Source organism: Podarcis gaigeae (assembly GCF_964106915.1).
Source record: "Podarcis gaigeae genome assembly, chromosome: 14".
Lineage (NCBI taxonomy): Eukaryota > Metazoa > Chordata > Lepidosauria > Squamata > Lacertidae > Podarcis > Podarcis gaigeae.
Window position 1 is genome coordinate 35,188,057 of NC_139690.1, and position 21,968 is coordinate 35,210,024.

The 21,968-nt window shown below is 50.0% G+C and overlaps 1 protein-coding gene across 1 annotated transcript; it reads left to right on the forward strand.

The window, feature by feature from the left end:
• Positions 1 to 2,565: 2,565 nt before the first annotated feature.
• Positions 2,566 to 21,734, forward strand: RHBDL1 (rhomboid like 1). Its single transcript, XM_083710856.1, is given in 11 exon segments — positions 2,566 to 2,903; positions 2,905 to 3,063; positions 3,065 to 3,097; positions 3,099 to 3,399; positions 12,412 to 12,570; positions 14,448 to 14,672; positions 15,823 to 15,971; positions 16,878 to 16,990; positions 19,077 to 19,177; positions 20,312 to 20,372; positions 20,696 to 21,734. Coding segments are annotated over 11 exon segments (1,689 nt in total). The 5' UTR covers positions 2,566 to 2,787; the 3' UTR covers positions 20,968 to 21,734.
• Positions 21,735 to 21,968: the final 234 nt, after the last annotated feature.

Below are 21,968 nucleotides of genomic sequence, written 5' to 3' on the forward strand. Positions count from 1 at the left end.
TATACTGTGATGCACACCCCAATCTCTGAGCGGCGAGAGACTCCAGGAGTCTCAGGGTTCAGTTTCCAGTAGAAGGGGGTGGAAGGAAGTCTTGAGGTTTGTAAAATAGTAGAATTTTTTTATTAGAAGTATAATGTTAGATGGTGGTTTGATTTTTGTATCCTTATTTTATTGATTATTATTTTTGGGGGGAAAGTAATGAATATTTTTTTTTACAAAAAAGCGCAAAACCATAAAATAGGTACATAGAATAAGCACAGTTACATATGAGTTAAGTCACAAAGTCCAGCGGAAGAAAAGAAAAAAAGCAAGAATAAAAGTCATCTTCATATACATAGGTAGTATATTGGTGTTATTTGACTGTCCGGTGTAGTTCCAGACTTGTTTAGCTTGTGACGATGGTTGTCTGGGAAATGATACTTCTGCTGTATATATAACAACGATTTTATTATTTATATGCCGCCCACCTGACTGTGTTGCCCCAGCCACTATGGGCAGCTCCCAACAAAATACTAAAAACACAATGAAATGTATTCATTGCATTACATACCAAACATATAATAAATGAATGCCAAATAATATTAAAAAAGTATCTGGAGGTTCTAGTTCTTGTCAAAATTATCAGATTGCAACAGGAACAGGCAATCTTACCTCCCAGATCTCATCTAGTTTTCCTGCTCTGCTGCAACCCGAGATTCTTTAATTGGAAATCTGTTGGGAAGAACATTATGCATGATGTATGCATGCTCTTTCCCTGAGGTTTTGCCCACCCTTGGGTCTTCACCACACTTTTTCAGGCAGAGAGGCAATGGAGTCATTCTCCTTCCTGCCCACAATTCCTCATTTCCCAGAGGATGTGAATATGTATGGGGCAGAGATGAATATTCAGGTTCCTTGGTTCCATGGCTTTCACGACCTGCTAACCAGCTGCTGCCAGCCTCTCCTATCTCCACCAGACAGATGAGCATTAGCCCAATGGAATGATTATTGAGCCATCCACCCACACATCTTCCCTGCCTCACAGTAGGACCTTTTCCAGTTCGCCACCTAAGATGAGGCTTGCCAACTTTCCAGCCAACTCTTGCAGCAATGCCTTTAAAGCATACGGCTGACGTTCAGACATAAGCAGGTTATAATGCAGGTGTGTATATAGGAATATCATTGTAGTGGCATTAAAACCTTCCCCTCCTGATTTCTCTAGTTTAGCTGCTGGAAATGGTACAAGACAAGGTCAGGACACTTCCCATCAACCCAGGTAATTTGGGAACCCTTGCCTAAGTCCTGTTGCGAACTTCTACAGAGGGAAGCAAGAAACTTTGGTGAGGTTCTTTTTCAGTGCAAATGGTGATATTCAGAACGTGTAAAGTGTGTCATTTCCCTGAAAGAGCAACACTCCCTCCATGCAAAGGCATTTTGCAAAATTGGTGTCTTGCATTCTACATACTGTATTGTGAATATGGTTTGAACAGGGGTGGGGAAATGGTGGTCCTAGAATGGTTGCTGGAAAATGCACGTCTCAGATGGCCTGTTTATTCAGCATTCTTCCTGATTTGCTTTTGTGGAGGTTAGATTGTGTCCAGTCTTTACTGAGCATTCATCCTGATTTTCTTGCAGGGTGTTCATGTAGCAAACCACTTCCTGTTGATCATTTGCTCAACCCACACTTTTCAGTGCATTTCCCCACAATTTTCCTAACTACCTCCAGGATGCTGAGGTCCCCATCATGGCAGTGGGGAGCCAGGACTGTTCTACTTGTCGGTAGCCATGAAATATTGAGTGCCAGTTGGAGAGGTGGGAAGAGGATAAGACCAGCATCTTGATGGCAGGCACAATAGATGGCATCTTGAACAGGAACACTTCTGCTAGGAGGTGAGGACATGCTGCAATATTTTGTTGCAGGATCCACCTACCATTTTGGCCCACTGTACAGGGGCGGACTACGGTCTTTCAAATTTCAGCAGTGCCCTGTGTGAGGCAAAAATTCATTGCCCTCTTGCCTACTGTCTTCCATTCTGCTCAATTCACGATGGCATAGTTGCTATGCCCTGCAGCACCCCCAAGGCTCAGCACCCCTTGTGGAGGAACAGGTCCCGCTGCCCTAATTCTGCCTCGGCACTGTGTAGTGCATTGCTGGGAAGATAATGTATGCAAACCTTTTAAGTGTGCCCAAATAATATTAATACGATATTGTGGCCAAGATCTAAACTTAGCCCCAGACCAACTTGGTCCCTACATGCGTCGGGCACTCAAGCCTTCTCCACCCCCATCCCTGGGCCACATAGGAAACCACTTTTGAAACGGAAACCCGAATCCCCACTGGACTCAAGCAACAAGCCCTTAGGCATGAGTAAAGGACTGCTTTCTATCCCTGTGGATGATAAACAGGGTATTATATTTTTTAAAATTAAAAAATTGTCCAGCAGCACCTTAGAGACCAACTAAGTTTGTTCTAGGTATGAGCTTTCGTGTTCATGCACTCTTCTTAGTTCAAGATGTTCTATAACAGTGATGCGGGACCAGTGGCCCTCCAGGCCTCTGTATCTGGCCCTTGGGACTCTTCCCTAAGCCTCCAGAAACGCTTTCCATCCTCCTCACCTGCTTTTGCCTGGCTGGATCGCACCCTAAAATGTGATCCTTCCTCTTGCTGGAGAGAAATGCCACCCTCCTCTTCTGATTTTTGCCTGGCTGGACCACGCCCCTTACCGTGCACGGACTGCACCTGTTGTCCTGCCCACTTTCGTCTCTGGCCCTGCCCTCTGCCGGCATGTGGCCCGCGGCAGGTTACCCATGAGGGAATGCGGCCCTCGGGCTGGAAAGAGGGGGGAAAGGGCTCTCCACCCCGCCCCTGTCCTTTGGGATCCCTTCCCCGCCAATCGGGTGGGAGAAAGAGGCGGGCCCGAGCGAGCCTCCCTCCCTCCGCGGGCGCCGCCGGCCGCTGCGGCTCCGGGTGGCCCGCCGCGCGCTCCTCTTCTCCCTGCGCCGCTTCGCGAGGGCGCCAGAGGGGGCTGCAGCGCTGCTGCTGCTGCGTGCGCCGGGCGCCCGTCCATCCGTCCCTGTTCGCAGCAGCAGCAGCGAGGAGAAGCGGCGCTTGCCTGCCTGCCCGGCCGCCTCTCCTGCGCAACGCCCTCCCTCGCGCCGCCCGAGGTGCAGCGGGCGCCTCCCTCGCCTCGCCTCTCCCCGCCCCACCGGGCTGCCCTAGGCTCCGCCTGCCCGGCTCGCTGCCTGTCACTCGCCTCGGGAACCCGGGCTGCTGCTGCTGGTCCCGCTGCTGCTCGGTCGCCTTCCCGGCGGGGGAAAGAAGGCAAGGCAGCCGCCGGTGGTGCTAGTGCCGCCGCCGCCGCCCGTGCGCCCTCGCGCTCCTCCGCTGTCCTCCTCTCCCTCCGCCGTCCAGCCCAGCAGGTATATGGATAGAAGCTCGTTGCTGCAGCTCATCCAGGAGCAGGTGAGCCAGGCGGGATGAGGCGCCGTTTCCACGGCAGCGTCGCTGCCGGCAGGCTCCCCTTGGCATGGGGGGTGGGGGTGGGGAGGAAAGGGGGTGGCGGGGATGGGGTGCGGGCAGTGACAGTGGCATCTCGTGGAGGGGAGAGGGTCGCAGCTGGGCAAACAGGTTGCAGTGCTCCTCCGGCTGCTGGTGTGGGGTCGGGCGGGCACGGTGCCAGCCCTCCCGCTGCTTGCCTTGGCATCGCTTTGGCCGGGCCACGTGTGGCTGTGCCAACCAGGAGATACTCCAGCTTCAGGGTGCAGGAGGGAGGGAAGGAAATGGGCAGGCATGGGCGGGGTGAGGACTAGGTAGAGCCGTCCAGGAGCCCCTTCCGATTGGAGGGTGGCAGGGGCCCATTTAGATGGTGGTGGGTTATTTCAGCATGGAGCCATAAGGGATTTGCCTGGAATTTTCATTTATTTGGTGGGGTGGGAGATTTAGACAGGTGTTGCCCCACCCCCAGCTTTCAGATCTGTGGTCTTCCTATTGGCATTTATCGTGTTGCTCCATGACCCAGAGGTCACCTAACGTGAAAACCTGCACTATGCATTCAAACCACTCTCTTGCCACTTTAGCAGTCATGGCTTCCCCTAAAGAATCTTGGGAGCTGTAGTTTGTTATGGGCGCTGGGAACCGTAGTTCTGCATGTGGTCTCCTAACAACCCTCAGCACTCTTAATGAACTACAATTCCTAGGATATTTTGGTGGTGGTGAGACATAACTGTTTAAAGTGGTCTGAGAGTGTGTTAAATGCATAGTGCAGACATGACCTCCAGCACTGCCCGCAGCTGATCCAGAGAGCATAGAGCCAGCCTTCATGGGCTGAATCACTGCCGCTGGTGGGCAACCCATCTTTGCTGTTGCCTTTGTCCCTTGTCCCATGCCTATCCAGCCTAAAGCTTCTGAGACCAAGGAAGAACTGGCACGAGTTTGTACTGAAAAATAGATGGGTTGCTCATTTATATATTCATTATTGCATTTATATTTCACCTTTTCCTAAAGGAGCTCAAGGTTTTGTGCGTAGTTCTTCCCTCTTCCCATTTTATCCTCACAATAACTCTGCAAGGTAGGTTAGGCCGAGAGACATTGCCTAGCCCAAGATTACTCAGGATGAGTGCAGATTTGAGCCTTGGTCCCTCAGGTCCTGCTCTGGTGCTGTAACCACTAGACAACACCGCCACTAACATGGCTGAAGCCCAGGGCAGTATGCCTGGCAGGGGGACAAAAATGTGTTTGCAGCAATGACAGGATCTGTGGATTCCCCACTGATGGAATCAGGGCTCTGAGTCTTAGTGGGACCACTGCCTTCTTGGGTACCATAGAGTTGGAAGGGACCACGAGGGTCATCTAGTCCAACCCCCTGCAAGACAGGAATTTCTTCCCCATCATAGAATTGGAACCCACAATCCTGAGAGTAAGAGTCTCATACTCTACTGACTGAGCTATCCCGAGTCTTATCTTTTGGTGACTTTGCAAGGAACTCAAAACCTTGTCTTCAGAGCAGCTGAAATTCTCTTTGCTGGAGACTGGGCCGATTGTACTTCTGTCACCCCTGTGTCCAGTTCAGTCAGCAGCCTCTCAGGCAAAACCCCCGACAAACCTCCATGGCATATTTCGTTTTGTCAAAGTGACCATTTGTTTGGCTGCCTGTGAAGGATCCCTTCGTAAGAACTGCTGGGATCTGCTGTTGTTCCTGAGCTGAGCGCTGGCATAGCGGTTTGGCTCAAGGCAGCGACTGCAAAGCCCAGAACAGCCCCTGCTTCAAATGGCACCTTGGCTAAGAGTTCAGTTGGTGGGCTGAGGAGTCGCCATGCTGTCTGTCTTGGCACCATCCATCAGCAGCATGGGGACATGGGTACCACCAGCCTGTTTCACAGGACTGTTGTAAGTGTTGCCAAGATAATGGATGTGAAATGCTCAAGTGCTGTTGTGGAGCGGAGAGCTGTTGCGCTCTGATCCTTCTTATGAGCTTTCCATAGGGATCTGGTTGGCCACTGTGAGAACAGGATACTGGGCTGAATGGAACGTTGGTCTGATCCAGCCGGCTCCTCTTATGATCTTATTGAAAACTCTTTGTAATATTATTACGGGACTGCATTCAATCTCAATGTGAACAAGTGGCCTTGACCGGTGGTGAAAACTGGAGTATGTCGTTACTGCTTCTGGACCAGTAGATGAGCCCCAGATTTTATATTAGTTGGGCAGCAAACTATGACTCACAAACACACATGAGCCGCCTTAGCCAGACCCTCAGCCCATCTGGCTTAGTATTGTATACACTGACTAGCAGCAGCTCTCCAAGCCCTACCCGGAAATCGAACCAGAGGCCTTCTGGGGGCAAAGCAAATGCTCTACCATTCAGCTACAGTCTTTCTCCATTAACTGGAGAGCAGCACAGCTAGGGCTTCACACCATCATTAAGGTGAGAGTCACATAGAATTCTGGAAGATAAAATCTTTGCTATAAGATAGTTGGGACTGCAGATCCTATGCACACTTGCTTGGGTGTAAGAAGTGCAGAATTCAGTGAGACTTCTGTGGAAGCATCCGTAGAATTGCACAATGGGAATAGCAGTCCTAAGCACTGTTTACTCTCACGACATTGAATGGGGCTTATTTCCCTAGTAGGTTTAGAATTATAACTTGGACAAGTTTATAACAGCTCTTCCTCAGTATTCCCAACTGTGAAATGGGAAAGTAAAGCTTGTGTACACACACACACCACATCACTGTTATGTGAACAAACAAAACAAAATTAGAAATTCAACTGACTCAGCTGATCTAATACAGTTTTGTTCCCTGGTTTATTCAGTCACAGGGGCTGCTAGGGGAGGAATGAGCTTGCCCTATTCTCCTTCCTATAAAGATAACTTACTGCATGACCTGGGCTCAGTCCTCTCAAAGCACACTTTTTGGGGGTGGGGGTGGAGAGGAAGTATTGTGTTAGTACAGAACTCCATAAAGCTGGGTATTTAATCTAAGCGGGGAGCAGTTAACTTCTGTCACTCCAGATGTTGCTGGACTCCAAGTCCCATCAGCCCCAGCCAGCACGGCGAATGATCAGGAGTGCTGGGTGTTGATTCTAACAACGTCTGGAGGGACACAAAGATTAGCTGATGTGCCTGACTCACACAACAAGTTGTGTGTGGTGAAAGGGAGCGGGTGAACTTCTTGTAGGAGCACTGGAAGCTACCTTATAGTGAATCAGATCACTGGTCCATGCAGCTTACTATTGCCCACACTGACCGGCAGTGCCTCTCCAGCAGGAGTCTGAACAACATGCCTGTGAACTGCGATGCAGGAACGTGTGTGGCTGTACTTCCAAGTTTTGTGTAAGTTACAGTACTTTGTGGTTAGCATGCGCTGGGTGATGCTGTGCCGGGGCAAGGCAGAGAGGAAAGAGCAGCTGGCTACAACAGGGGCAGCTGACTAGCTTTATAATATGCTGACCTAAATAATCCACATGAACGGCTTCCACTATCCCCCAGTGACCTCCCAAGGGAGAGAGGAAAAGCAGCTGCTAGGAGCAGTGGGGCTTTAATTGTCAGCATCCCGGAATTTACTCTGTGTTAGGGTAGCCCCTGCAGGATCAAGAGAAGACCCTGCAGCAGGGTCAGCCCCTAAGCAGGAAATTCAGGAGTGCTGACATGCGACTCGTCCTTCTCATGTTTCATTCCATGCTGTAATGCAGGGAAATGGAAGCCTTTTTTAGCTTTGGGGCTGCATTCCCTACTGGGCAACCTTGGTGGGAGGGGACATGCCAGTGGTGGGCGGGGCCTGGGGCAAAACTGGGCAGAGCCACAAATGCAAATTTTAAAGGAATGTGTAAAGGAGGCTGGTTTCTATAGACACACGCCCTCTCTATCCTCCAAAGCAAGAGGCATTGTCAGAATTCAAGGACACTTTCCAGCCAGGCAAAAACACTCAAGCAGTGGCAGTGAGGGGTGTGGCTTGAGAAAAGAGGGTGTGTCTGATGAGTGGGTGTGGCCTGGGGAAAGGGTGTCTGCCTGGAGAGGGGTGTGGCTTGGGGGGGGAAAGACGAGGCTCACAGATGGTTGTGGGGAACTCAGGATTGGCCTGGAGAGAGAGAGGCCGGGCAGTCTGAATTTGGCCCTTTGAGGCCCCCCAACCGTACTATAAGGTATTTTCTTCCCACTTTCTCCATTGGGTGAAAATTTTCCAAAGTGGCTAACATTATAACCTTAAAAACAAACAGCCTTCAACAACATGGCAAGGAAACAGAGCAGCAAGACTGTAATGGCAGCAGTTGCAGGCGACTTAAAAGCAAACAAACCCTAAAGGCATAAATGCAGAATTAATGAAACAGCAGGCACTGAATAGAGCAGCAGCTTACAATCCCTGAAGGTGTGTGTTTTTGGGTTTTTTTAAAAGTTCTGTTGGGTTCGGTAGAAACAGTAACGCTCAATTGCTTGGGCAAAGAAGAGTCAGGGGATGCTGTCCAATGTGCTGAACCAGTGGGGACGCAATAATGGACTGGATGGGGCCCAAGAAGCTGCAGCTGCAGCTGCAGCTCCACAAGGTGGAGGTGCTGTGGATCCTAGGTATGGGAAGTGAGCCCAAGGCTTGCTCGGGTTATGCTCCCTCCAAGAGAGAAAGTGCATGGAGTTTTATGACCTACTCAGACTTTTGGCGTTTAGCCCATCACTTTTCAAAGTGGATTTGATATGATGGACCGCTTTTAACCCACTTTAATTGTGCAAACCTACATTTTTGGTTGCACCCGAATCCCTCCAGCAAAAGTCTGGAGGCCTCCTAAGATGCAATGGATTCTCCCCCACCCCCTTGCTAAATGCTCCACCACTAGACAGCGCAACCCACCAAGTCACAAGAGGGACCGATGCTTGTTTGCGGTGTGGGGAAGGCACGGCTTGCAATGCATGTGGCAAAATGAAGGCTTGTTCTTAGCTTGGGGCAACCTCCGCCCCCAGAGCATGTTTTTGTCCTTGGCAATATATTTCCAGGTATTGACAGCCCCATGTTTGGCATGGCTATAGTTCAGATGCCCTTGCATGCTGTTGGACCCTGAAAACTACTAGTAGCTGACTTTCACCAGCCAGGACTTCCTTGTGCTGGGAGATGGGCAGGTGAGGACAGAGTGCTTTCCTGCTGCTCAAACCTGATGACATTTCTCTCTGTGTGTTCCTCCTTCCCTCCCGCCCAAGCATTCCCTGTCCTGCCCATTTCTCAATGACATTGCCAGCTTGTTCTCTTTTCTGTGCCTTCTCTTCCCTGGAGGGATAAAATGGCAAAGACAATGTAATGTGTAGAATAATTTTGTTTTACTAGCTCTGCCACATGCTTGGAACCGTGGGCACTTTGGATGCCCTGGGCAGGGTTTTCAAGGGGTGCTTTTCTTTCTGGCTAAACCTTCCACCTTAGATTATTTTGTGTGTGTATTCCCCCGCTCCCACCAACAGAACAAAATAGCAATATAGACTAATCCATTTTATTATACAGTGGTACCTCGGGTTAAGTACTTAATTCGTTCCGCAGGTCTGTACTTAACCTCAAACTGTTCTTAACCTGAAGCACCACTTTAGCTAATGGGGCCTCCCGCTGCTGCTGTGCTGCCGGAGCACAATTTCTGTTCTCACCCTGAAGCAAAGTTCTTAACCGGAGGTACTATTTCTGGGATAGCGGAGTCTGTAACTTGAAGTGTATGTAATCTGAGGTACCACTGTATATACTTTTTTGTGGTATAAGCTTCTGTGGATTCAAGTCTACTTCATCAGATGTGCACAAAAATTATATAGTGTTATAGGTTGGGGAGGGGGTGTCAGTCAGGGGGTGACCATGGGTCACTTCTAAACCTATGATCTTGTATCCCTGAGGTTAGAATCTATAAGGGAAACTCTGCTGAACCAGTCAGACCAGACTCTTTGTAAGATAATGGCATGAACTGGCCAGCTAAGTGCTGCCATTTACGTGTCCAAGGAGGTTACCCTGTTGCCATAGAGACAAGTGGCTGGGCCTTTTCCCACCTCATCTGGCTGGATGCCATAGGAGGGATAAAAATATGCCAAGAGAGCTCTCTCTCTGTGTGTGTGTGTGTGTGTGTGTGTGTGTGTGCGCTTGTGCATTTTTGGCTGATGCTAGAAGCTATAGACGCAGAGGCTTGTCTTGCTCTGTGCTGAACCCAACGCTATGGCTTGGGGATCTCCCTGGGAACAATGGGGAGGTAAGATCTGTTGGAGTGCTCATGCTGTGAGCCCCTCTGTCCTATGCTCATGTTACAGATATATGTAAGTAAATTATATACCCCAAAGACAACACAGACTCCTCTGACCTTCACTCCAAGGGATCCAAGCCCTGGGTAAGTGTGGGAATTATCTGGAGTCTCTTACTACTCAGAGATTGGGGTGTGCATGACAGCCTGTTTCCCTAAACTCTCTCTCTCTCGTTCAGCAGTTCTTGACATTCCTGAAGACGGCCTTACAAGTGGAAAATAGTTCTTTCCAGATACAAAAATAGCCACACATCTCAGGGTGGGTTAGTCATGTTGATTAGCAGAAATGCCTTGGGGAGGCTATAATGGCCCCCAGAGACACTTTCAGTCATGTCTCCACTGTGTCCTACTTTGCAGCAGACAGTCCTCTTATCGGAAGGGCCGCCCAGTCTAAGTTTAGTTTGAAGAACCTTAAGAAAGGAGAGCAGGAGGGGCTGCGAAGTTGCCCATTGATGGTTTGAGCATGTGGGTAGCAGACTGAGCCATCGGGCACACAGCTCACCTGGTCACAGTCTTCTCCGCATCGGGGAGATGTCTTTCAAACACAGTTGAAATTATAAATTACACTCCTCTTGTAAAAATGTGCACCTGCACATATATGTTAGCTGCTCCGATTAGTGCAAGAAAAAATTATATAGCCTTTTTTCTTTTCTTTTATGGATATGCATTTTATCTTTTTAGGGGAGGTGCCTAAGCAGATAGATACCATTTAAAACAACAAATAAATGAAGCTGAGATTCTCATGAAATGCTTAAGGGGGAAATCAATTGGGTTTCAACACTGCATATGAGGCAGGTTGCTTGATTTTGAGAAGTGAGTTGACCAGTGCCCAGAAACCTTTCGGAAACCAACTACCATACATGTTTAGATCTACTGAAGCCAACTCATGAAGTCATCGCCTCGGTTAGCAGTGCTAGCCCTGGTTCCCAGTGTAGTGCTGGGAATGTTCCCTGCCTGGAATCCTGGAGAGCCTCTGCCAGTCAGTGTAGACAGCTCTGTGCTAGATGGACCAATGGTCTGATTTGGTATGAGGCAGCTTCCTATGTCCCCCAGAATGTTATCTCCTGTTTGCTAATTTTCAAATGCAAATGGAAGTTGGTCAGGAAAGAGTTTTGGCACAGCATTACTCAACAAAAGCTGTTTATTGAGCTGCTTGTTAAAATAATTCTTTGGCTTACTGTCGCAACAGGCACTTTCAGCTGTTGCGTTAATGTCTCGGATGGAAGATTGATTGTTGTTGGGTGTGTGTGTGTGTGTGTGTGTGTGTGTGTGTAAGTGTCTGTGTAAAAATCCAAGTTCTGCATTGTCTCAAATTCTTTCTTCCTCCCCCCCCCAAAAAAAAATATGCAGATGAGCCAAGTTGATTATATTTATGTTGAATAATAGATTCATTTGGCTACAGAGTACGGTTGAGGACACAGTGGTCTGTTTTTTAAGGGCACGTGAAGGAGGAATGCATTTCGAAGTGTGTTAGGGCAATCAAATTTATTTTTGCTCATCCTTAAGATTTCATCTCCTTGCACTTTTGCCACCTCCACCTCCCTTGGGGTCCCTTCCAACTCGACAATTCTATGAGTCTATGAACACTCAGACTGCGCTGCTTACTGATTCAATGCCTGCCTGCCTGCCTTTTACCTGTGGATCACTGCTACTTACTGAATCAGGCAAGGAGCTATGCAGGATGTTGAAGCCAGATTTACACCTGGTTCAATGTATCCCCTACTTACCTTCAAAGTTCTGGATTGCAAAATTGCTCCAGTCACAGGCTTGAAAGTGTCAACCAAGCCCCATGGTCAGCATAGTGTGTTGGACTAGGAAATGGGAGACCAGGGTTCAAACCCCCACTCAGTCATGAAGCCAGCCAAAGGGTGCATTCAAATGTGGGGTATATTGCCTTAGTTTTCTTGCTTATAATGCTGCAGCTTCTGTCCCATTTTCTAATGTGTCTTTCATGTTGCAGTACCTGTGGCTTTTGGACCGATATACTAGCCTGTCACTCTAAATTTCATTCATGCCAAGTAAGCACGTTGTGACATAGAAAAACGAACATCAGTGAACACCGCAGCTAACCTCTTTCTCCGTTAACACCTCCACCCTTTCTGCATATGTCTACTTCTGTTCCCCCACGATTGCCCCATGAAAATGGAAGGGAAGAACTCTATGCTGGTATAGCATCCCAAAATTCTGCCACTTTACTCCCACAATTTTCCGGGTCAAGGGAGCTGCAAATGGAATTTTTCTGGAATCAAAAATAACACAGAAATAAGCTCTAAACATGCACTGTAGTCCGTTAGTTTTCCCAAAGTGACTTCTACATGGTGTGAAAGTTCGAATGTAATGCAGAACAGGGAAACGTCAGGAAAACAAACGAAACTGCCTTGCGAATACAGCCACAGTTTCACCCTGTAACTTACCTTGCAGGGTTGTTGTGCAGAAGGTGGGAAACAATGAGCTCCTTGGAAGGGAAGGTGGGATATAAATGCAATAATAAAAAAATGGCTAGGAACTTGAGGTTGTCAGGGCGTGGGAGCTAACCAACCAGCAATAATTTAGGGATATGGAATTCTTCATCCAGTATCAAATTCTGTCCTTGCATAGAATAAACAGCCTTGCTGAAATGGATCACCACTCTTGATTTCCAGCTTATTCGTTGTCGCTAATGCCCAGTGCTAATTCTTCAACAGCTTGATCCTGAAAACACCGGTTTCATTGGCGTGGAGACCTTCGCCAGCCTGGTACACAGCCATGAACTGCCTCTGGATCCCGCAAAACTGGAGATGCTGGTGGCATTGGCACAGAGCAACGACGAGGGACAGATCTGCTATCAGGAGCTGGTAGACCTGGTCAGTGGCATGAGTCCTGGCAGCCACCGTAGTTGTGGCTGCATCAGCGCTTGTGATTCTGCAGGATTTCTGACCTATACCTCTTAAGATAAAATAAGAATCAGTAAGCAAGTTCACACAAAGCATTAATTGGAAAGAGCAATAAAAGCAGACTTTTTGTAGGTAAGCTTGTTTGAGCAAAGAAAGCTGTAGGATGAAGGTGCCTGTCTAACATCACAAGTATTGGACGTAACAAACGCTCCCTGCAAATGATGGTTTGCAGATTGAAGCCCACTGGGTGGGTCTTGGGACAGTCACAGTCTCTCAGCCTAACTCGCCTCCTAGGGATGTTGTGAGAGCAAAATAAGGAAGAAGAGAACCAATGTCGGCCACCCGGAGCTCCTTGGACGAAAGGTGCAATATAAATGCAATACGGGTGGTGCTGTGGGTTAAACCACAGAGCCTAGGACTTGCCGATCAGAAGGTCGGCGGTTTGAATCCCCGTGACAGGGTGAGCTCCCGTTGCTCGGTCCCAGCTCCTGCCAACCTAGCAGTTCAAAAGCATGTCAAAAGTGCAAGTAGATAAATAGGTACCGCTCCAGCAGGAAGGTAAATGGCGTTTCCGTGTGCTGCTCTGGTTCACCAGAAGTGGCTTAGTCATGCTGGCCACATGACCTGGAAGCTGTACACCAGCTCCCTCAGCCAATAAAGCGAGATGAGCGCCGCAACCCCAGAGTCGGTCACGACTGGACCTAATGGTCAGGGGCCCCTTTACCTTTACCTAAATATAATTATAAAACTTCATGCCTCTCTTTTCCACTTGAATGTGCTTTCCCTGCCTGCCTGGCTTGAGCAGGAGTGCAAAATGTTTTGCCAAATTTTGAAGCCAGTAAGATTTTGTAGAAGTCAGACATATCCACTGATCTCCCTCTCCATCACAACAACCTTATGAGGTAGGTTAGGCTGAGAGATAAAGACTGTCCCAAGGTCACCCTGTGGGTTCCTATAGGGGAAGGTTTCACTGGAGAAAGACCCAGTATATGTAGAATCTCCCCCTCCTGTAATCTTGGATAGTGAAGGGGGAGGGAGAGTCCAATTAAAGGGATAATATCCAATTCTCTTCTTTTCATCCTAAGTTCTTTGTTAAAAAGCATTTAGGCTGCACCAGCTATCCAGTTCTGAATACTTAATAGTCAATAATTTCTCCTTAATTGGCTCAGCTGAGTGCCAAGATGGTAAGGCAAGGAGGAAGGCATTAGTAGGCAGGCTCCGTCTGCACACCGTGTGACCTGCAATTCAATTCCCGAATGCAGCACATCTCCCTGAGCAAGGTCTTTTGGTGCTCATCATCCAGCCCCAAAGGACTGAGTGCGCTTGCCCTTAAGCACCAGGGAAGCAGGTGGAAGGTCAGGCCCCACAGTGCCCCCTGCTGGCCAAACATGGGGTCTCCCTCCCTTAAGCCGGTCCGCGTTTAGCTGGGAAACAGGAGTAAAACTCTCGGCAGACACCTTTTTTTTATTTAAAAGCCAGTGTCTCCTCGTTCGACTATCTTCTGAAACTACCAACTCACCAGGCCAGCCTTTCTCTCTTAGCCTCAGCTCCCCACCTGCGACAAAAGGGTATTAGGACTGACCTACCTAACGGGTGTCTGTAAGGCTGTTTTCAATGCTTGCTGCCAGTTTCTCATAGTACTTATCTTGGATATATTTGCAAGGCAAGGTTAGCAGCTGACTGGAGGCTTTAAGCAGTGCTGAGAAAGGGCAATAATACAGAGCATCGTTTACTGGCTGGCTGGGGGGTGGGGGTGGTGAGAGCTGGAGTCTGTGGGGCTGGTTCGCCCCAAGAGATCCAGGGAGCATGTCTCCTGCTTCTTTGTGTGACGTGGTCCCTCTCTGCAGATCAGCAGCAAGCGGTCGAGCAGCTTCAAGCGAGCCATCGCCAACGGGCAGAGGGCGCTTCCCCGCGATGGGCTCCTGGACGAGACGGGCCTGGGCTTCTACAAGCGCTTTGTGCGCTACGTGGCCTATGAGATCCTTCCCTGCGAGATGGACCGGAGGTGGTACTTCTACCAGCACCGCACCTGCCCCCCTCCGGTTTTCATGGCAGTCGTCACACTGACCCAGGTGGGTGGAGAGGTGACCTGCTGTTTGCCTGAGTGCCAGTGGAGGGCGCCCTCCTCTTAGGGGGAAGAGGCAGCCCCCGTGGTTAACTTTTAAAACTTTTAAAGAAAGCTTGATCAGCGTCTTGTGGGAGACGCCAGGTTCTGCGGCTGGAGGAATTCTCCTTGTATGCATGCACCTGTGTTTTGATCATATGTATAAAAAGAATTCCTGCTGATATAAAACAAAATGCTGCAAATGGATCTCGTTTACAGTCAAACCTTGGGTTACAGCTGCTTAGGTGGCGTTTTTTTGGGTTGCCGACTGCTGAAACCCAGAAGTACCGGAACGGGTTACTTCTGGGTTTCGGCAGTCACGCATGCGCAGAAGCGCTGAATCGCAATCCGCACGTGTGCAGATGTGGTTGTGAATGTGCATCCCTCACGGATCACGTTTGCAACCTGAGTGTCCACTGTATTCCAGTTTTGCACAACTTATTATGCTTTGCCTACTCATGGGTGGTGGAGGAGGTGCTGCAGAAGGTGCTGAACCCCAACAATTTCTGCGCCCCCCAACTATTTGGACATCTGAGATTTGACTAGGCATTGCCCCCACCCTGTTTCTTTCCTGCAGTCATATATTTGCAACCCTGAGGACCAGCATATTCTTTGTTTTTTAAGAAAAGGAGAAGCATTTAGTGACCAGTACAGTGGTACTCTCGGGTTAAGTACTTAATTCGTTCCGGAGGTCCATTCTTAACCTGAAACTGTTCTTAACCTGAAGCACCACTTTAGCTAATGGGGCCTCCTGCTGCTGCTGTGCCGCCGGAGCACAATTTCTGTTCTCATCCTGAAGCAAAGTTCTTAACATGAAGCACTATTTCTGGGTTAGCAGAGTCTGTAACCTGAAGCGTATGTAACCTGAAGCGTATGTAACCCGAGGTACCACTGTATTGCTTTGTGTGGCTTTTTCTGGTCTCCTGTTCATTTCCAGCCTAGACGCAACCTGTTTAATGCATTTTCAGCTATTTTATTGAGGACTAGAGACATAGGAAGGGAAGGCAGCTTTATCAACTTTATCTCTGGGTGTTGCCAAGGTGCTGGACAGCCTCACACCCATTTGGACACCATAGTAGAGCATCCTAAATAACCTCCCCACATCCTGTTTCTATTAGATCATCGTATTCCTCTGCTATGGGGCCCGGCTGAACAAGTGGGTCCTGCAGACATACCACCCCGAGTACATGAAGAGCCCCCTTGTGTACCACCCGGGACACCGCGCTCGTGCCTGGAGGTTCCTCACCTACATGTTCATGCATGTGGGGTAAGTGTCTGCCTTGTCTTGCCCCTCGTTGCTTCCAGCAGAGCAGGGGTCGGGAACCTCAGGCCTAGGGGCCAAATACAGCCCTCCAAATCTCTCTGTTTGTCTCTCGGAACTCTCTGCAGGCCACGCCCCCTCTGCAGCCACGCCCCTCGCCGGCCCTGCTCCACCCCTTTCTTGAGTGTTTCTGCCTGGCTGGAATGTGTCCCCGAACTCTGATCGTGCCACTCAATTACTATGATGGAGGCTAGAGAGGAGTGAGTGAGTCAGTGTAGGAACTAGCCTACTGTGTAAAAGGTGGAATTTGCATTAGGCCCTCTGCCTACCCTTGGCATGTGGCCCTCAGAAGGTTGCCTGGTTTGGCAGCGTGGCCCTCGAGCTGAGAAACATTCCCTGGATGAGAGATGTACAAGTGAGCAAGCTGACTCTGTATTTCTGCAATGTGCATACAGATGGGGGCGGGGAGGTGTCTATGGGCAGGGGGCACCAGCCCACTGCCACTGCAGGTTAACTCAGCCAGTACAGCATGAGACAGTTAATCTCAGGGTTGTGGGTTTGAGCCCCACGTCGGGCAAAAAGATTCCTGCATTGCAGGGGGTTGGACTAGATTGTCCCCATGGCTCCTTCCAACTCTACAATTCTGTGAGATTCCTCTGGGTTCTGGAAGCAGCAGGAGATGCTCCTTCATTTGGGCAAACTGCACCTGCAGACCTAGAGAGAACTTTAAAACAGGAGGTGACGTTTGGGCCTGAGAGCTTCCGAGACCTGAGAACATCACAGGGTTTGGGGAGGGAGCAACACGGCAAGTTTCTAGCTCTCATCGTTTCTGGCAAGGTGAGCTAAACGTTGCCTGTCCCCTCTTGGGATTCTTGGCTGCTGAGCTCACTGCCTTTCCGTGTCTCTTTCCAGGTTGGAGCAGCTGGGCTTCAACGCCCTCTTGCAGCTGATGATCGGAGTACCCCTAGAGATGGTCCACGGCATCCTTCGCATCAGCTTCCTCTACCTCGCAGGAGTTCTGGCAGGTGAGGGAGCATGGCTCGCAGCTCTCCACTCTTCTCTAAACCCCGCCCAGGGTGGGGGAAGACGTTTCAGCCTGAGGGCCACATTCCCTGCTGGGCGACCTCCCAGGAGCCTTGCACCAGGGGTAGGAAGGGCAAGAGGCACAAGTGGGCGGGGCCACAAGGCTACCTTTTGCCTTGTGCAGCAGGCTAGTCTCTGCACACCCCTTTCTCTATCTTCCATCATCCGAATTCACATTGCAGGCTGGGGCACATTCCAGCCAGGCCAGGACCCTCTGGGAGTTATTCAGCACAGCCAGAGAGGGGTGAGGCCTGGGGAAGGTTCTGAGGGCCAGGTAGAGAGGCCTGGAGGGCCACACTCAGTCCTCAACCCTCAGAATCCCCAGAGTGGCTTAACAGTCATTCTCTCTTCCCAGGGAACTCTGGGTATTGTAGCTCTGTGAGGGGAACACAGGAGTCTCCTAACAACTCTCCGCACCTTTAACGAACTACAGTTCCCAGGATATTTGGGGGGGAAGCCATAAGTAGGATGATACTGCTTTACACGTATGGTGCGGATGAGGCCTTAAATTGTGGTGCAGCACACAACACACACATCCATTGTTGGGGTTTCATTTTGGTTCCATCACCTTTCCTTCAAGACAGTTTATAAACAGCGTTTGGTGAACCAAGGTTCTGTCTCTGGGGTGTCTAAATCCCTAAAAATTGAGACTGTCTCCCCTGGCTATAGGTCTCTCTCTCTCTCTTTCACGCATACACACACACAGAGAGATCCCTGCATTATCACACACTGTCTCTGCTGGAGAGCCCAGTCTGACCAAATCCCATGTGGTCCCTGTCCAGGATGGCTGGGGGAAAAAAGGAATCAGGCTCTAAATTATGGTGCTTTGGGAGAGTATTTATTGGCTGTCACTGCAAGCTTTATTTATTTATTTGTTTGCTGAGGCCCTGGGCAATTAGAGCAGCTGCTGGAATTACTCACCCATCCATGTCTTTTTTGGAGAGGCGGAGGGGTGGCGGTGGTGGTGGAAGGGAACGCGAAATGGAGGGTGAACAATTCCTCATCAGTCGCTGCCTCTCCTCTCCCAAGCTGCTGTCTCAGCAAAGTACATCTGGGCAGGGAAGGAAAGAGCAAAATCTGCCGGGCTGCACCCCAGTGGCCTCTGGGGAGAGCATTTCACAGCTTCCTAAGGCCAGGCCAAGGGAGGCTGGTATTGTCTCCCCTCCACAAACCCAAGAAGGTTGGTGGGTTTCAAATCTTCAGGGAGAACCCATTTGAAATTGTTTAAACATGTCAGATTTTTGTTGTCCCCCTTCCTCCATTCTTTGTCTTTGTCAACCTAGGGAAGCCCCAGATGTTTTGGACTACAACTCTCATAAGCCCCAGCCAGATTTGCCAAGGGATGATGGGAGTTGCAGTCTGGGGGGGCATCACATTGCTGACCCTGTGTGGGTCATATTCACACCATATGTTGAAAAGACCCTTATACCATTTTAACAGGCATGGCTGCCCCCCAAGGAATTATGGGAACTGTAGTTTCTAAAGAGTTCTGAGTGAACAGTTAGGAGAACAGTTCCCAGGATTCTTAGGGGGTAGCCACGACTGTTCAGGTGTTTAATGTGTGGGGTGCAAAAGGGTTTCATGCTGGAGAAGGCAGTCCTTCAAGAAGAACCAGTGTGGTGTAATGGCTAGAGGGTTGACCTGGGAGACCAGGGTTTGAATCCCCACTCAGCCATGGAGCTCTAGCTGTGTTACCTTGAGGCAGCCACCGTCTCTCAGCCTAACCTACCTCACAGGGTTGTTGTGAGGATAACGTGGGGAGAAGAACTGCGCACACTACCTTGAGTTCCTTGGAAGAAAAGGTGGTATTAAAATATAATAAATAAAGTGAAGAATGCCTTGAGGTTTGGACAGGCAAGGGTGTCGCAGGGAGAGGACCTTGGGTGTTGATCATTTACTGAGGGGTGTCTGGACTATATTTTTGCTGGCAACTAAATGCATGTCAAGTTGCTGAGGCGATGAAAATTCTTTTGTTTGTGGTGCCCCTGCCCAACCCCATCCTATTTCTCCCCGCTATTTCCCTTTCAGGTTCCCTGACCGTCTCCATTACAGACATGAGAGCACCTTTGGTTGGAGGTTCGGGGGGAGTCTACGCCCTCTGCTCCGCTCACCTGGCCAACGTTGTCATGGTGAGTGGGATGCCACTTTGAACTGAATGGGGGAGGGGAACTTGATGGGCGCTTGGTGGGCTTCAATATGGTGATTCTGTCGTGAAATCTTCAACAAAATGTTGCCAGGCCATGTGGCTCCTGGGTTCTAGCCAGCCAGCCAGCCAGTACCCCTCAGGAATACTCCATTCCATTCTCAACTTTCCTCCTTGTTTTCTGGGAGGTTCTGTTTGTTTCTCATTTTCCCTAGCAGACATTCTGTACTCTGTGGTCACTGAGCATGCTCAGTCCTCATCAAGCTGTGGGTTTTTTTGGGGGGGGGAGTGGGTTCCTCCCCTGACCCTCTCTATGGTTTCTTTTCGAAATGAATTGTACTTCTTCATGCCTTGGTATTCTGCCAAACATGGCGATACCTGCCTCTTGTCCCCAGGTCTTGGCTAGACAAATAATTTTTTTTATTTTAATTATATTAAAAGTATATCCCACACTTCATCCAAGGATTGCAGGGAGGTTTATATAACAGAACGGCGTCATGAAAAACTAAACCAAACCTTGCTGGGCAAGAGTATTTATTTAGCCATTTGGAAGATATCCACCCTGCCATTTAACCAAATGACCCTTCAAGTGACTCTCAACAGAACCCCCAAACCCAAACATCTCAGCCCTCTTTAGCTCCCCCTCCCAGGTAAACAGATGGAGACAGAGTGTGCTGCTCCTCAGACCTACAGTCCTGGGACAGCTGGCTGGTGTAACTGGGTGCTGTTGCGGCTGCTCCTTCTCTGGCCAGTGGCTGGGGCCTGGCTGGCCTTCCCCTTGCCCTCACATTCTTCCTGGGAGGTGGGTCATTCAGCCTCACAGTGGCCTTGGACAGTGGCAGAGGCCCAAGTGTGCTTCCCTTGAGCAGTGCCATTCCAGGGCAAATCCATGAAGAAGAATTTCAGGATCAGGTTGAAGGCTCCTGGAGTTGTAAATATTGGTGGACGTGATATCGTTTCACTTTACATTAGATCTGGTCGGCCACTGCAAGAACAGACTGCAGGAGGTCCGTTGGACTGATCCTGCAGGCTCCTCTTACGGAAGGGGGTGTGAAGAGAAAGGTATCGGGAGAAGAAGCTGTGGGCAGGAAAAAATCTAATTCTATTTCTCTCTCCGCAGAACTGGGCAGGGATGCGTTGCCCTTACAAACTGCTGCGCATGGTGTTAGCCCTGGTGTGCAGTAAGTATACCGGCCATGTTGCAGGTTGAGGCAGGCCTTTCCTCCTGCATCCTTGACCCCATGTGTGAAACCCTAATTAAACACTGTGCAAGGGCCCGGATCCAGGCTGGGTCAGCCCCAGATTATCCTGAATTGGATTGGGCCTAATTAAACCCTGAAACTGCTCAGGAGGGGGACATGCACACCTCTAATATAAATGTTATAAGGCACTATGTACACACCAAAGGAGGGGAGGGGCAATGACAGAGAGACATGCCTCAAAGGGACTAGAAGCTTGGGACTTGAGCCGTTGTGATCTCTCGTCTCTCTCTTTCCCCTCGCAGTGAGCTCTGAGGTGGGTCGTGCCGTTTGGCTGCGTTTCTCTCCCCCCTTGCCCTCCTCGGGCCCCCAGCCCAGCTTCATGGCCCACCTGGCAGGGGCGATTGTGGGCATCAGCATGGGCCTGACCATCCTCCGCAGCTACGAGGAGAACCTCCAGGACCAGTGCGGCTGGTGGGTGGTGCTCCTCTCCTACGCCACCTTCCTGGTCTTTGCCGTCTTCTGGAACATCTTCGCCTACGACCTTCTAGGGGCACAGATCCCGCCTCCCCCGTAGCAATCCCCTCCCGCTTCCCGGTCCCAGTTCTCTCTGCAACACCCGCCCTGGAAGTGCCAAAAACTGCAGACATCACCGGAGAGAAAGGGAGGGGGCTGACCTGGCGCACAGGAGCGCAGGAGCCCAGCGACCGCGCGCCGCGTCTCCGAAGCGATGCGTCAGCCGGATGCCAAAAACAAGATTAGCAAGGACCTGAGCTAGGCTCCTGCGGGAAGAGGCCGGAGGGCAAATGGGGCAATCTGTGACCCAGGAACGAACAAACTGCCACCCCTTTCCCTAGAATTCCCTCTGTGTCCACCCCCAGCTCAGCTCCAAAGAGGGGTGGGGGGAGATCCCTTAGCAATCGTGTTCTCAGAGATCCCCTTATAGGCATGAGAGTCTATGTATTCTTTTGGGGGAGGGAGGGTTGGTGGGTTGGTACCCCTTTACCCGTGTCTATTCCAGAGTTTTGTGTTCCTCCGGCAGAGCTGCGTCTGTGATGATGGATGCAGCTGCATCCGATGCCTTCAGATCATTCCTCGTGCTCTTGAGTTGCTGGGTTTGTTGGCTTGTTTGCTTTGTAACTTCCTTCGTTCCCTTGCTTTGGAATTGGTTTTACTGCGAGCTCCTTGGGTAACCCCCCTGTGCTTCAGTTTTTTTACTGGGGAGAGGCTGAGATGGTGGGTGGGTGGGTGGGTTTCACCTTTTCTTTGGCCTGGGAGTCCTTCCATCTAACCTGTGGTTGGAGGTCTGGTTTTGGGATTCTTCTGTAGGGAAGGAGGGAAATACAGCATCCTCCCATCGCTCAGTGTTTGTTGACGTGGTTTGCAGGCAAAAGGTCCCAGTTCAATCCCTGGTGCCTCCAAGGATGGCACTATCTCAGACCGTGGAGAGGCGCTGTCAATCAGTATACTCAACACTGAGCTAGATGGTCTGACTTTGTATACAGAGCAGCTTCCTATGCTCCTGTGTGAGAGAGAGTGCGCACGAGGTCCACACCAATCCACACCAGTGTGCAGGTC